At 32.5% G+C, this 17108-nt stretch overlaps 1 protein-coding gene across 2 annotated transcripts; it reads left to right on the top strand.

The window, feature by feature from the left end:
* The first annotated feature begins 1439 nt into the window (after nucleotides 1-1439).
* LOC131148794 (uncharacterized) lies at nucleotides 1440-4567 on the top strand. Of its 2 annotated transcripts, none has more exons than XM_058098720.1 (5): nucleotides 1440-2160; nucleotides 2267-2440; nucleotides 2551-2866; nucleotides 3664-3777; nucleotides 3909-4567. In XM_058098720.1, the coding sequence occupies exons 1-5, from the start codon at nucleotides 1912-1914 to the stop codon at nucleotides 4031-4033; spliced, it is 978 nt and encodes a 325-aa protein (XP_057954703.1). In that variant the 5' UTR covers nucleotides 1440-1911; the 3' UTR covers nucleotides 4034-4567. The 2 variants fall into 2 exon arrangements, with proteins under 2 accessions (XP_057954703.1, XP_057954702.1); XM_058098719.1 differs by having other exon boundaries at nucleotides 1496-2160; nucleotides 3900-4567.
* Nucleotides 4568-17108: the final 12541 nt, after the last annotated feature.

Below are 17108 nucleotides of genomic sequence, written 5' to 3'. Positions count from 1 at the left end.
AAATGATTTATTTATGGCGACTCCTATCATTTCATCTAAATCATGAGGAATTTTCACTTATTTTTATTTGAAATTAGTTCTATATAAATTAAATTAAGTACAGAGAGTAGGTGTTACTTTCACATGATAAATTTTCACATAGTGTAGACATAGACAATACCAATTGTTTGGTGCATACTATTATATTAGAATAGAGTTTATTATGAGTGAAATAGAATGAAAACTCCCTTTGAAAATATCTATTATTAATTAGCAAAAAAGAAGAATTAATTTTTCAGTCAATACTTTTCTTCCACATTATTCCTAAAAAACTCTCAAATTTCTAAAACTCATGCCATTTAAATGCAACATTTATGATTTGTAGACCATAGATGAATATGCAATTTGAAAAAATAATTTGAATTTTACACTTAGGAGTCGAAAAATACATGAATTAGGGATGAACATAATTGGTGGCTGGAGTTCCTATGCAATCCAAAAAAATAATAATAAAATAATACATTTTTATGCATAAAATATTTCTTAGTCACAATTAGGGGTGAACATAATTGGGTTTTAACCAAATTAACCAATCGACTTTGGTCGGTTCTGTTCGGTTAATTTGTAGTTTGGTTCGATTCGATTTTAGAATGCAGTAAATTCGGGTATTCGGTTTTCAGTGCAGTTATGGGAAAAATGTAATTCGGTTAACCAAATTACCTGAATTTTAATTAATTAATAATTGAATATAAATTATTAAATTATATGATTTTACGCTAGGGTTCCAAACTTCCAATGCTTCATTCGGTCATTCCCATTTCGGCATACAAATTATACATTCATATTTTTTTTTATAATTAAATTTAATTTTACACGGTTAAATTCGGTTAACCGAATTACTCGACAATTCGGTTCATTCGGGTACAGTTTGGTTAAAGAGGTCAATTCGGCCGGTTCGTTTATGGGGTTGGGTTAATCAAAAAAATTCAGTTAATTGGCCGAATTGGTCGAACCAACCAATTGCACACCCCTAGTCATAATTTAGTATAAAAATTTGAGCTCATAAAAATTATTTTGTTCCAAAAATCAAATAACAAGCTCGAGAAATTCAATTCAAATAATTATGTGTCCAAAATTTATAACTAGGATGGTTTGCAAGTTTTTAAAGAACTTTAAATGACTTCAAAACCTAAATTTTTTCTAAAAAAATTTGAACATTAAAATTTTCAAAGATTTTTGAAGCAAATGGGAGAGCGTCAAAGGAGGAACGATGGACATAGTTGATAAATAATTACTTAATAAAATAATTAAGCGATTAATTGGAGAAAGTAATTAAATTTTTTTTAAAAATAAAATAACTGAGGGAAGAAAGCCCAAAGAGGGTGGGAATTAAACGCTGGTAACAAATGGCGCAGGTGATGTAGCGTTTTGCGCTGCTGGACAAACGTTCCGTTCCAACTACTGAACTAAACTTAAACCCCCCAAGGAAGCAACCTCCCCTCTCCTCCTCCTCCCCTGCTCGACTCTCCTCTCCTCTCTGACCTCACCAGCTGGACTTTCCCTGAATCCCCCCTCTTTCTTCCTCTCTCTCTCTCTCTCTCTCTGTTTGGTTGCCTTTTTTAAAAACCAGCGACCCCTCCCAATTGAAGTTAAGCTCTGTTTGTGCTTTTTCCCAGCTCGCACTCTCCTCGCAAACCAGTACACTGGGGCTGACAACTCCACTCTGCTTCCATCATTACACTCCCTTTTGACAATTTCGCAGCAACCGCCATTATTTCGGCTTTAAGGTCATTTACTTTAGTCAAATTAGTGAATCACCCACCTCGGTCGCCCCCTTTCAATTCCTTAATTCCCCTGCTTCCTTCTTCTTATTTTTTGAGCGGGGGAGTCGGCTATTGGACTCTTAGTTAATCAGTTTCTCGATAGTTTGCTATGGCCTTTAACGCCGACCTGCCAGACGAGGAGGACTTGCTGCTGCCCCCTCACTTGCTCCTCGACGGCGACGAGAAAGGCGTCGGTCCTAACGGGTACGCCTCTTCCGGGTCGAACTCCTCTGGCTCGAGCTCGCCGGAGAGCGACGACGACGATTACATTGTTCAGTTGGCTCACGAGATGGCTCGCAACATGCTCCAGGAAGACGACTACAACGCCGCCCCAACCGTTCGATCTGAGAATCCCAAGGTTTTCGCTCGTTTGAATTAGTCTCCGTTTCTTCAATAATTAATTAATGGGTTCTAAAATAATACTAGTATTTATGTGATTCGTGCTTTTAACCTTGAATTTAAAGCTATGGGGGTTCGGGAGCTGCGGAAAGCCAAAAGGGTCGCCGCCTGCGATCGACGACGTCGCCGGAAAATTAGAGAATATGAGCTTGGACGACAAATGGTCCGCCTACCAGAAGCCTGCGCACGTTGGATCATTTGATTCCCGTCTGCTCCACGATCGGACACGGGCCATTCGAGTAAGAAAATAGAATCATTAATCTCCATCAAACACACCGGAACTTTACAAAACTCGAATCAATTCTTATACCCAGAATCCAACTAATGCTTAATTTCACATAATTTGCAGTTTTATCAGTTGAAACAAGAGCAGCTGATGAGGGAACAGGGCCGCGGATGCTGGGGAAGAAGACGAGTTCAGAAAGCAGAGCAAATGGATCCGAATTTTCATAACCTCCGGAATGTGCGAGACGGGGACAGAGCTTGCAATGGTTGCATCACTGGGCGTAGAGCGCAGAATCATGTTCGGCGGAGGCAGCCGGTGTCCGGGGAGGGTATGCGGGCGGTTTTCCTGGGCGGGTCGGGTTCGAAGGGCGGGTCGTGTGGGACGGGCGTTTTCTTGCCCCGTGGAGTGGGCAACGACCGTGAGTGGCGCAAGAAACCAGGTACGGTTGGGATAAGATTGGTTGCTCGAATTGAAATTGATGTTTTAGCTTTCGTTTGATTCACCTGTTTGGTACTCGGGAATTTGAATTCTCATTTGTTGGGGTATGAGTACAATTTTCTCTGTGCTTCTGACTTTGCCATTTCATCTGTCTTTGTTCATGTTTGTTTTTGGTGATGGCAAAATCTAGGATAAGTGGATTCATTTGGGTCCACTTGTTTGATGTTGGTAAGTACACATTTGCTTGCATTTCATGGCTTTTTTTTTTTTTTTTTTGTGATTTATTCACTTAATTAATTATTTAAAAATTTTAATACTTTGTTGCAATTTTTTATATTTCTTTAATTCAAAATTCTCAAATTTAGTGTAAGGGTTTTAGGAAGTCAAAGAAAGCCATTTTCCATACCTTTATGCACATAATTTAGTTGCCCTTTATATATAAAAAAAAAAAAAGTAAAATATTAATATTTAAATTTCTTATTAATGTTACAGTTTTATGAATTTTAAAAATTCTTTGAACCAAGCCCATAATTGATAAACACATACACACACACACACACATATATATATATATATTCCAAAATCCTATCTTACTATAGCAGTAAAATTAATGACATGCATTATAATTTTTTAAAATAGTACCCATCTTAAGTTCATGTTTAGCAAAATTTTATGTTTTTAAAAATCCCACCCATGTCAATTTTGTATGTTTAGCGAAATTTTCTAATTTAAATTAATTTATCCACCTTAATTATGTATGTCTAGCAAAATTTTATGATATATTATTTGAATATTCAGGATGCTCAACAGCCCTCCTACCAGCAAGAGTGGTTCAGGCACTAAAACTCAATTTAGACCAAAAGGGTTTTCTATCTAGCCCGTCCAGCCAAACCGAAATTACCCACCAGCACGGTACGTACGTGCTTACTTTGAATTTTTCTTTTCATTTTCTTTTGGCCGGTTTGGTTGGTGAGAATCATGGATCATATCAGTGCATGCCAGTGTGCATGGGTGTGACTAATTGAAACACGTAGGGGTTGCAGGAGAAAGGTCACTGGGCGGCCATGGCCACGGCCAGGCAGAGGAGGAGCACTGCAGGGGGAGGGCGGCGGCCATAAACCGCTGTCATCATCAAGAGATGGGTCTTCCTCAAGAGTGGACGTATTGATGAAGCGGTCGGTCGATGGGTACATACATATGTGAGATCTTTGAATTAACAACAATAATAACAAAGAATGGAAATTGCAATTGTCTGTGTGTGGTCTGTGGGAGGAGGTGTACGTGTTTGCATGCATGATCTACGGAGAGGATGAAACCAAAATAAAGAGGACGGATGAAATGGAAAAGGTAAGGTAGGAGGGGTGGGGTTAGCTAGTCGCGGGGAAAGACTAATTAAGAAGGGCTCGTCCGTCTACTGCGGCTATCCGCCGAAAGCCGATAGATAGCCTACTCCGACCAAAAAGCCGCCGCTGATCATCGCTGTTCTGTTTTCTTCCTTTTTGAAAATATTAATTTGTAATGGACGGCTGAAATTGAGGAGACTGGTGGAGTAGATAAATAAATAAATAAATGTCATTGAATTGATGAGGACGAAGCTGGGTAGGTTCTGCTGTCCTACCTAGATTTGCATTATGGGCTCAGATATTTGCCACTTGCCACTGTTATTTTATAATCAGTTCCATCTAATTAATAATTCCTCTCTCTTTCTAAATTATTTTCTCTCTCTAACTCTACCTATGATCCTTCGCCATATATATAAATAATACTGGTGGGTAGATAAAAAATAGTATAAGATATATAAGATAATAAATTTTTATAAGAAATTCAGTCTATTTTGTTGTAAAATACAAAACTAATTAGCTTATTCCACTTCATTCATATAAAAAGTCATTTTGAATGGAACATTTATCCTTTGTTTAGTGGTTTAGGTACCTTGAATTAGGATTTATGTAGATTTAGACAAAATACAATATAAAATTACATTAGAGTTCATTTAAATTCACACAAATCCAAATTTAAAACTCAAAATTTATGCTGCCAAAAACTACCTTAACACATTTGAGAACTAAAATCAAGGTACTAATCTATGCTTCAATAAATATTATATCAAATTTCTAAAATTAAGTTATAAAAAAAAAAAAAAAAAGAGAAAATCAACTCAGATACTCTCCTTATACAAATACACATGTAGATATACAGGTATGCACCCTTGTATGTACACACCTAGAGAGGGTCCTTGAAAACAACATGATATTTTTTTTGCCTTTTAAGTTTTATTATGGTGTGATATGTAGCTCATATACTGAGTGGAATGCATGTACAAGGAATAAAATATAGTAGAAAATCAAAGTGTTGGTGAAGCAGTAGGGAAATCGTCGACGAATTGACTATAACCGTCGACGGTTTGGCACCCAATTTTAGACAATTTCCATTTTTTCTGAAACCATCAACGGTTTGACCCGGGAACCTAGTGCAATTTTCTTGAATTTTGTGAAGGGGATGTTAATTTGGTTAGGGTTTGGAGGAAAAACCTTCGAAAACTTTATATATACGTTGTCTTAGATGTATATGTAACGGTGGTTGAGAGAGTTGATGTATTGTTCATGTATTTTGGATAAGAAAGATAGTGAATCTTTGTCGTTTACTCCCGTGGATGCAGACATTGTCAAACCACGTAATTCCTTGTGTAATTGTTTCTATTGCTTTTATTTAGAATCAGTGTGATTATCATATATTTTACCATTGATTGTTACGCTTGTGTGATTGGGAATTCCGCTACGCAATTCGATTTATACAACATATTATGTTTTCATATACATACAATTATTAATCTTAGAAAAATCAACGACGATTAAAGTGAATGAGAGGAAAAGAGGGGCAAGGAGTTTGTCCCCTAAAATCACGCATTCACTTTTGTTGACCGTACACCTTCAAAGAGAGGATTATGTGTTGGATATTTTTTAATCATAACTATTGTTGTCCCTGTGAAAATCATAAAAGGGTTGTTTTTTGTGTAGGGAGACAAAAAAATTTGTTTCACAAAAGTACTTATATTTTTTGTACTAGATGATCTTTATTTGTCTTGTCTTTTATTTACTATATAATTTCTCACTTTTTATATTTTATTTATTTACTTTGCCCTTTTTTTGCGATAGAAAATAATCAATCACTTTCCCAAATATTTTATCTCATAACAAAGTTTAAAATTAAGAATTTTACTGTTATTCTCTCTAATTAAAAGTTACTTCAAATTACAATTACCCTATCACATCTTTTTCCAATGCAAGCATTCATTTCCAAACTATTATTTTTAAATAGAAAAATGACGACATACAAAAAAGTGGCACAAAAAATTTTCTCTATTTTTATTATTGTTGGTAAGAGGTTTTTTTTTTTAAAAAAAATATTTAATTAAAAAATGGTCTTCATTTAAAAATATAAAATAATAATTAGCACATGTCACATCACCGCAAAAAAAAATTCAAATACCTAATACTTTTGAATGAAAAAAATTATATAGTAATATATTCTTTAGCCTAAAAAATATAGAGGAGGGGAAAAGAAGAAAATTAACCTAAACACCTACTCTATATATACAAGAGGCGAAGAGAGGTTTCACTTCTTAAAATCAACATGGTTTTGTCTCTTGTAGTCATATGAGTTTTATGAACAAACAGTAGTCAATTATGCAAAAATTAGCAATTACAAATGCAAATAGTTAAGGAGGAAGACAAAGATTTTGTCTCCTAAATTCACGCATCCACTTTCTCTAAGTATGCACCATTGAAAAGAAAAAAATTTATTATATATATTTTAATGGCAACCTCTGTCCCTATACATGAACAATGACACAAAATAGCTAATTAGATGATCTTTGCTATTACAATCTATTTAATATTATGTTTAATTTGTATTTGCTTTTCAAATAAAAACTTATGAATAACTTATTACTTATTATTGATTTTTTGAGTCTGATCTCTGATTTTGATAATGACAAACAACATATTATTAATGTGTGTGCCTAAATACTTGGATAGGTTAATCATTCGGAACATACGCATGTAAGTGAAGTAGAAGTCAGAAAGCACTTAAAGCACATAATCCTGGTTGATTCCATGATGCGTCAAGAACAAAAGAAGAAGGCATTCGATTTAATTGTAAATGCATTTTGTTTCATTATTTGGTCTGTAATAATTATTATGGTTTGTAATAATGCATTTGCATGCATGATAGGTTTATGCTCAAAGGTCATAACCTGACCATAGGAAAATCAAAAGATCATAGAAAAGACTTGGTCGACCGATGTCAGGATTTTAGGCTTAATTAAAAAGCCTAAACCGTAAACTGACTCTAAGTCCATACACATTACTTGAAAAATTCCCTCGATCTATCTTACAAGTCATATCAATGAAACAGGTCTAAATTTTTTAATCTCAAATAAGACAAAAATAGGGCTTCGGGCAATCGAACCTAGAGTGTTAAAAGTGGTTCGGGTGACCGAATGTGCAAAGGGTCAACAGTCGATCAAGCCCCGGACGACAGAACTTAAATTCAACTAACTGTCCCCAGTCAACTGACTGTTTAAAAGGTACTTTTCCACTATCCCCCGGCAACCAAATGTTTAGTTCAAAATAGGCTAGAGCGATCGAATCATAAAGTTCGGCAGACCGAACTATGAACCGAGCTACCGAACCTCGGGCGTTTGGAAAATTGTCTTCACTTCAGTTAACCAAACTCACTATCGGGCACCCAAACCCAAAAGATGACATTTTCCCTATGTGTCTATTCAGGCGACCGAACTTGAGTTTTGGGCAACCGAATCTCTCAGGTTGAAAATTTTTACCTCAAGTAAATTAAGGTTAAAATTAATTAAACCCAATTAAACTTTTTCTAAAATTCTTCTTGTGTCCCCAACGCTTATATTTTCAAGAAAATCTATATATGTATCATCATTTTTCCTAATTAGAAGGGGACTAGAAAAATCATTAGCCAAAAAAATTCTCCAAAATTCTTTTTGTTTATATTATTCATTTTGATCAAATTATTTCTATCTTTCAAAAATATATTTCCTCATTCTACTTACACTTTGATTTGAAAAACGTTTCTTAAGGGGAATCATTTATTTATATTCCTTGTTTTCAACTTGAAAGGGAGTTTGAATTATTTATTATTGTGCATATTTCCATTCATCTCCAAGCATACAACTCTCACCTTGTATAATCTTATGAAAAATATTTTTGAGGGTTAGCGTAGAGAGTTTGTCCCATAGCATTTCATATTGATAAATATTGATTGGGAAAACTTTATATTTTCTTGAGATCTTGCATTCTCATTGCAAGTATCTAAAACTTGCATATTATTATTGATATTTATCTTATCTTTGCAAGCTTTAATCTTAATCTCTATTGAGCATTATATCGAAAAATATTTATTGAGAATATTTGATTAGGATTCCCAAGTTCCTTTGATTATTTTTAAATTATAATATTTTGAATCAAAAGTCTTACTCACACATACGTTGATATACACAAATTGTTGTGAGTTGATATATCACTTGATCAATCTCTCATGAACATGAATACTATTATCTTTGAGTGCATTAGTTATTGTTTGTGTGTATTGGTGCACATCGACTTATTGGAGAAGCACATATATTATACACAAAACTTGTGTTTCATTATTTGTTATATTTCAGGCGTGACCTGAGGGGGTATTAATCTAACTCGTAAGGATTGATTATTAAGGTTGAGGTCAGTTCTAAAAATTTGACCTGATGTTGTATCTGGTGTTGTTCCACTCGTTAAGTGAGCATTAGTAGAATCTTTGAACTTGCGAGTTGAGGTGGGAATGTAGACAGTATTGGCCGAACCCCGATAACATACCGTGTGTACACTTTTCATTTCCGCAATTTATTTACTATACATACATGTTATTTTCAATTGAATTTTCGCACATTATATTTATCTGCATATTTAGGATTGCATAGATAGACTATAAGTTGTGATATAACTCTATTTATATAAATTGATTTAAGAAAGTTTAAATTTCCAATTACCCTCCTCTTGAGAATTCACTAATTCCAACACTTATTATTCGGTCTCTTCTCAAAGCTATTTCCTTATTTGAATTTATAAGGCTTAAAATTGACTGTAAAAGTAGCAAAATTAATTCAATTACATCACACAAAATCAAAATGAATTTTTAATATAATATTTCGCATATACTGTATATAAATAAATAACTATATATATATATATAATATTCCGTATATAAACCTTTGAATTAATTTTTAATTTTATTTTTACTTTCTTTTGTAGGCAGGCTCAATCTATTCTTATTAAACGATTATTTAATCAAGGCATAATTAAGACTTTTCTGTGTTCTTTATTGCAAATTTCAGACGTTTGCGGTGCTTGCTTACGTAATCTATCAAGCCAGACTTATTAATTTAAAACTTCGAATTTTAAGAGTGCAAAATATTGACTGTGGGCTGTGGGCCCATTTTACGTGGATGGGCGGTCGACAGAGCCACGTGGCGATGACTTGTTGGTTGCTCGACATAGGAAGTGATGAGGGGGGGTTCCCTCGGCGGAGACCACTCACCTGGGAAACCCCACCTACGTTATTGTAGGGCTCAGCCGCATGTGATCGGGCCCACACTCATGCTTCCCCCTTAAGGTAAGAACAAACAGAAGTCACTGCTTTAACCAATTACCTATTGACATGTGAGCACTAACCAATTTATCCGTTGACATCTGGATGCATGTCTTTCAATATTTCCGCATGGATGCATGAATATTTCTTTTGAAAATTTGGGAATGCAACGGCATGCGTGTGAGGATGCCTCCAACATTTCAAGCACGCATGAGTTGGTTCACCTCAAGGGGTCCAAAAGCTTAATCATTAAGCAAGCTTTACAACTTGAGATTTTTTTTAGAAAATAAATTACTCAAAATATTAAATTTCTTTGAATGAAAAATTACTAATACCGAAGAGGAGTTTGGATGAAGATCGGATTTAAAAACTTGAAAACTTATTTAGTATTTATTCCATGTATATCTTAAAATAAGTTTCGTCTAAGTATTTCTCAAATTTGTGTTTGTTATGAATCTCTTAGTATTAATTATTGTACTTAAATACCTTTTTCAACTCTTAGAAAATATTTTTCACAAAGCCCAAATATCATTTTAAAATGATACAAATAATTTTTGGAATCAAAAAGATAAAGAACAATGAATTTTAGGGTGTTTGGGCACCTGAGGCTTATGCTCATTCGACCAAATGCAGTAGTCTAAACAAAGTGGTATGACATCAAAGAGATCGGGCGATCGAACCAATGGTTCAGTCAACCGAATGGCTACTGCTATTGTTTAAAGTCCAGGCAGTGTTGGTTCGGACGACCGATCTAAGGGTTCGGCCGATTGAACGAGTTCAGGCGATTGAACGTCAAGTTCAATTGACCGAAAGGCTGCTGCCTATTTTGAAATTCATAATTTTAATTGGTTCAAGCGACCAAACTTGACCAAACTACCAGTTCAGTTGACTAAAGCGTGCGATATGTTTTTCGAATAGCACGATGTCTTTCTTATTTTGAAATATATTGTTACAAAAACTTGCACAAACGGTCAAATTTCAAACCTAACTATAAAAGGCTAACCCTAATCGTGTTAGGGCAAGCAACCACATTGATTTTACATTTGAAAATCTGTTGTGCGTTGTTCCTTTCTCTGAAAATATTTTTTTGGTTTTTATACTTCAATTTTTAAGCTTTCAATCCAGAAAAACCAAGCTAATCTCTTAACCTTCGCATCAAATATTCATTTGAGAGTATTATAGTTTTTATTCGTGTACAAATATTATGTATTCTAAAATGTAATTATAGGTTTTTATAGGAATTAATGAATGAATTCAAAAACAAATTATTTATTTTAAAGTATTAGTGACAGTTTGAAAACTGTCACTAATCCTGCCTCTGTTAGTGACGGTTCTCAAATCGTCACTAATAGTATCCCTACAAAGTATTAGTGACGATTTTTAAACCATCACTAGCAAGGCAACTATTAGTGACGGTTCCAAAAACCGTCACTAATAGGAGCACTAGTAAGCATTAGTGACGGTTATCAAACTGTCACTAATAGTGTCACTTTTAGTGACGATTTTAGAACCGTCACTAATAATTGATTTTTTTAGTGACAATTTCAGTCGAGAAAATGTAAAATTTATAGTGACGATCTTAAACTCTTAGTGACGGAACAAAACCATCACTAATACACCATTATTAGTGACGATTTTATAATTCGTCACTAATAAGTATTAGTCACCGCAATTTTAGCGACTAATTTGAAATCGTCACTAATAACCTTATTTTTTGTAGTGTCTATTTATTCAATATGAAGACTCCTTCTGCATACGGTAACATAAAATTGAAAGTTTGGACTTAGATTTATGTGAATTTGAATAAACATATATGGTAAAAAATTATATTAACTTTTTTCAAATCTACACAAATTCTAAAAATTATGCTACCAAAAATTAATTTAGGGACATTCCACATAAAAAAAAAATTCATAGTCTCTTTTTTATGATAATCTATATTTATCAAGCAAATCTCAAAAGAATGTGATATCTTATTAGCAAATATGTGGGGGATATTGTTCACAACTTTCAAATGGTTTTGGTGAACTACTTGGAGATACCATTATACATACAATATATAAGGTTTTGTTGAACTAATTAAACCCTCTTAGTCGATACAAGCTAGTGAACTACTATTGATGACCCATTCAACTAATTTATATATTAATCTTTGAAATTGTGTTTAGATCTTGTGCAATATTATAAAAAATGACTAAGGCCTTGAGTACATATAATTAGGTTATCTTTAGTTGAATGAGTGCACGAGGATGCTAGACAATGAAAGAAACTCATAACTTATATTTCATGACATAAAAAAATATCCCTTTCTTACACTTAACACATGCAAGATATTGCATCTTAAGAATATCCTAGTAACTATTAAAATATTTTCTTAATTATTCGTAAAATTCATTATTATTTCATGACATAAAAATATATCCCTTTCTTACATTTGTCAAACCTTTAGTTAATTGCTTTGGGGTATGAACCTATCCTTAAGGCTCGTTTGAAACTCAGAAAATAAGAAAGGAATCCTCATTTTTATGTTTGGTTATTGAGGAAAGGGAGAAAAAAAAAATACCAAATCCATAAACAAAATTTCAATTTTACACATCATTAATGTTTAGTTTTTCTTATTTTTTAATCACATTAAAACAAACTTTCATTTTTGATATTATTTAATAGAGAAGGAAAAATGAGTTTTCTCCTTATTTTCCTTTTTTTTTTTTTTCATAATTAAAATTCTTGATGCAAATGGACCCTCAAGGAAAAATAAAAATTAAAAACAAGTTCTAGTTATGAAGTGACAATTTTAATTACATAAATTTAATAAATACGAGGCCTTAATTGTATCAATTAAAAGTACAAGAACTCAAATTATTTTTGTTTAATTGATAAGGACTAATATATGATTTCGTTCTAACTAGTTTACAAGTTTAAGTTTAATAACACTAATAAAAATTTCACTTTTCCATGGAAAAAATGGAGCGTTATCTTGTGTCTCATTCTTCTTCCTTTTCTTCTTCTTTCCAATTCCAATACGGCTCAAAATTACCTTATGATAGTGTATTTTAGTATTATTTTAATATTATTATTTTATCTTGGAAAAGAAGATGTATATTATTATTTTATCTTGAAAAAATGAAGATGTATCTTGGATTGGGTTATGGTCATTTATTCATATATCTCCTAAATGCACAAGGTTAATTAGATGAATGTACCTTGAATTTAGGATTGTATCTACTTAATATGTACATAACTTATTTTTTAAGTACATAGAAAATGAAAGGTCATTTTGTGCCTATAAATAGACCCTTGAGGCATTAGCACAAAAAAAGCCCAATTATCTTTATTCTCATTTTATCATTCTTCTTTTGAGTCTGAAGAATTTGACAAGCAAAGAAAAGTGTTTTTTTGGTGAAATTTTGGACTCCTCTGTTTGTGCAGAATAGGAGAGAGTCATACGATTCAGATCGGGTTGTTGTATCCTGGGGGAGACAAATCTTGAGGAGATCTGCTGCACCGGTTCGTGGTCTAAGCCAATAAACTACAAAAGGCTTGAGTCTCCTTAAAGAGAGCGAAATATCCATGCCTCAGCCTATTTGTGAATCGTGATTTATTTATTTTTTTATTTGTAAATTTATCATTTTATATTATTAGTATTTTTAACAATTTTAAGGAAATTCAAAGTATGGAGCCTACAGTCCTTGAGAAATGGAGTGAAAATTTTGGAGATCGCGACAAGCCTTTTTCGGTTTAGAGGAGCCCACTTCAAAAGATGGAAAGACAAAAAGGTTTTACATAATAAGTATGACACCAAGGAGGAAAAAGGTAAGATGTAATTCTACAAGAAAATGGTAATACCAATAACGATAATACCGTAAAGGTAAATTTTATTGTTTCCAAACATAATACTTTACCCAAAGATCTTTTTCCTAAAAACCTTCAATTAAAGCCTAAGAGGAGAAATATGAAAAATAACAATAGACCTCACAAAATAAATAGGGGCAACTCTAATCAAAAGAATTTGAACCAAGGACCCCCTTACAAGCAAAACAACAATGTTTGTAATGTTTGTGACAAAAGTGGGCATATTATTCGAATTTGCAAATTTCGAAAACGTGAACCTATTCCTCAATCTAATATTATTGAGGAACAATTTGTGGCGATGTTTATTGATATAAATATGGTCCACAATATTAAGGGGTGGTGGGCAGACTCAGGTGCTAATAGACATGTCTGTTATGATAAATCTTGGTTCAATGTGTACACTCTTTTTTAAGGAACCAAAAACTACGCTAAAAAATAATATTTTGAGATGAAAGATTTAAGTGAGTCTAATATTATTTTAGGCCTCAAAATTATTAGATCGTGTGATGGTTTATTTCTTGATCAGTCACATTATATTGACAAAATTTTGAATAAATATGACTATAATAATTGCAAGCATGTTACTACTACTTTTGATTCAAGTAATCACTTATTTCCTGTTAAGAATGAGAATGAAGTGGTTAATCAAGAGGAATATAATAACATTATTGGTAGCCTGAGATATGCAACTGATTTAACTAGACTTGACATTACATATGCAATAGAAATACTTAGTAGAGTTGCGAGCAAGCCGGGAAGAGAACATTGGAATGTTCTTGAACGTGTAATGAAATATTTGGTTGGTACAAAAAAAAATATGGCTTATCTTTTACTAAGTATCCTACTGTACTTAAAGGTTTTTGTGATGCTAATTGGAATACTTTGTCAGGTGATTCTCTCTCTACCACAGGTTATATTTTTACTTTAGGTGGTGGTGCTATTTGTTGGAAATCTAAAAAACAAATAATAATTATTAACTCAACTACGGGAGCTGAGCTTATTGCTTTAGCATCAGCTAGTGAAAGAAGTAAGTTGGTTAAGAAATATATTGTATGAAATCCCATTTTAGGAAAAACCAATACCACATATCCTAATTAACTGTGATAGTACTGCTGCAATTAGTAAAGTGAACAACTGCTATTATAACAGTAAATCTAGACCCATAAGAAGAAAACACAGTATTGTAAGATCATGTTTGAGTAGTGACATAATTAATGTGAGTTATATAAAATCTTCTGAAAATCTTCCGGATCCATTAACTAAGGCTTTAGCAAGAGAAATGGTCTGGAATACATCGAGGGAGATGATATTAAAGCCCATAAAATCATGAACCACATATGAGGATACCCAACCCAAGGACCAGAGATCCTGTAATTGGGTTCAATGGGAAGAACGAACCATATGATGGTAGTAAGAAATGTACTATTATTTTTAAAACTCATCCCTATAGTGTAAGTGCATTTATCCTGTAACGGAGGAGGTTGAGTTTTAAAACTCTTAATGATAATCTGTATCTCTTATGAGTGGGGTGTCAGAGTTACAGGAGCATCCTTGACAGATTTCACCTATGTGAGCATAGGAGTGCGATCGCTCCCTATGATAATTAGGCTTATTCTCAATAATGCTTATGAAACTGGGATAAGCACAAGGCCGAAACGTGCTGGCTATTAAAGTTCATGTCAACACCTGAGTGGTTATGTGTGAACAGTAATACTTTATTTCCCTTAAGAAGTCATAGGCCAAGTTTGAGACCACTACTGACTCTGGAGTAAAAATTATTGTTCGTTAAGTGAAAGCTCAATGCAAAGCATGCCTACATTATGCATAATTGTTCATCTTTGATTGTTAAACTCTCTACATGCATGATACATAGATAATATTAAAATGAGGGGGGAATTATTAGTGTATTTTAATATTATTATAATATTATTATTTTATCTTGGAAAAGAATATGTATATTATTATTTTATCTTGGAAAAATGAAGATGTATCTTGAATTGGGTTATGGTCATTTATTCATATATCTCTTAAATGCACAAGATTAATTAGATGAATATACCTTGAATCTAGGGTTGTATCTACTTAATATATACATAATTTATTTTTTAGTTACATGGAAAATGAAAGGTCATTTTGTGCCTATAAATAGACCCTTGAGGCATTAGCACAAAAAAAAAAAAAAAACCAATTATCTTCATTCTCATCTTATCATTCTTCTTTTGAGTCTAGAGAGTTTGACAAACAAAGAAAGATGTTTTTTTGTGGAACTTTGGACTCCTCTGTTTATGTAGAATTGGAAAGAGTCATACAATTCATATCGAACTATTGTATCATGGGAGAGACAAGTCTTGAGGAGATCTGCTGCACCGATTCGTGGACTAAACCAATAAACCGCAGAAGGCTTGAATCTCCTTAAAGAGAGCGAGATATCTGTATCTCAGCCTATTTGTGAATTGTGATTTTTTCTTTATTTGTAAATTTATCATTTTATATTATTAGTATTTCTAACACCTTATGTTTGGGAGCATAAAAATGAGGCTTTAAATTTAGATTTGAGTGGTTTGAATATAAAATATAATATAAATTATACTAATCCGAACTTTGAAAGCTATACTCCCAAAACACACTACCTAACTATTGAGTTGCCACTTATCTTTTATTTTTTCTCGATCTTATTTAAATACTTATAATTTTTTAACCTAAATTAAAAGGTACATTTAATTAGTTTCTAAATAATTAATTATATAAAAATTATATTATTATTATTATTATTTTGGAAACTCTTTTCTCCTAGGAGGGTATGAGCCTTTATAATAAAATGCATTCTACCAGGTTCACTCAAGATATATAATCAAATTGAAAAGATGCAATGAACATGTGTGGAGTATTAACTTTAACTTGATTTATTTTAAAAACATAATTTTATTCATAAAAAAATTATTATGGAAAAAGGTTTATATATTTAGGAGTAGGGAAATATGCTATGAGATTGGTTAACTCTATTAATTTTTATTTTATTTTTGAAGATTCCTTATCCTCCTTGTAAATTCTTCTCTCTTTATAAATTTATTTTTCTATATAACTAAGAAAAGTAAAATGAAAATACTTACTTAATTTGAGAAAAAAAAATGAAGATATACAAAAAAAAACTAAAATTTATGTATTATGATTGTTCCAACATCTTAAGATAGTGTTTGTTGACATGCAAAAAGAGAAATTAATTTAAACTATATATAAATAATAATTTAAAAATTAATTAAATTTATGAATAAATTAAATAAAAATCACATTATACACGCTTTGTGTGGCTCCGATGACTACTCTTTTATTAATAAATAGATGGTTTTATTTTAAGTAACATTTGGATTAGTTTTTTGAATCCTTAAAATATCATTATTAACTTTTCATTTTATTGGAAATTTAGTTAGTCCATATATAGGTTAATTTACTCAAATTTTCAGCAATTAACTCCACTTAAAGCGAGAAATTTAAAAGGTTGCAACCACTAGAAAGTAAAAGAGACTCCAATTGGTTCATATTTTTCATAAAGTCATATAGATTATGAAATTCCAAATGTTAGAAGTTGAAGAGGATGATTTTTGTCACCGAAACTTTACTCTTAACCTCTGTTGAAAAGGTTCTAACCATCAAAAGAATAAAATTACTATTACAATTTTTGTCACTTTTAAGGCCTAAAATTTTACCTTAGGAGTAGTTTAATTTTGTTCCTTTAACAT

This window comes from Malania oleifera, chromosome 2 (assembly GCF_029873635.1).
Source record: "Malania oleifera isolate guangnan ecotype guangnan chromosome 2, ASM2987363v1, whole genome shotgun sequence".
Classification (NCBI taxonomy): domain Eukaryota; kingdom Viridiplantae; phylum Streptophyta; class Magnoliopsida; order Santalales; family Ximeniaceae; genus Malania; species Malania oleifera.
Note: the sequence above shows the minus strand (reverse complement) of the source record. Positions and strands in the feature narration are given on the sequence as shown.

Excerpts from the sequence above, each read along its gene's own strand:
- LOC131148794 (XM_058098719.1), top strand. The coding sequence starts at position 1,912 with ATGGCCTTTAACGCCGACCTGCCAGACGAGGAGGACTTGCTGCTGCCC. Across the intron at positions 2,161-2,266 it reads TTCGATCTGAGAATCCCAAG|CTATGGGGGTTCGGGAGCTG; the intron begins GTTTTCGCTCGT and ends TTGAATTTAAAG. Across the intron at positions 3,778-3,899 it reads CGAAATTACCCACCAGCACG|GGGTTGCAGGAGAAAGGTCA; the intron begins GTACGTACGTGC and ends TGAAACACGTAG.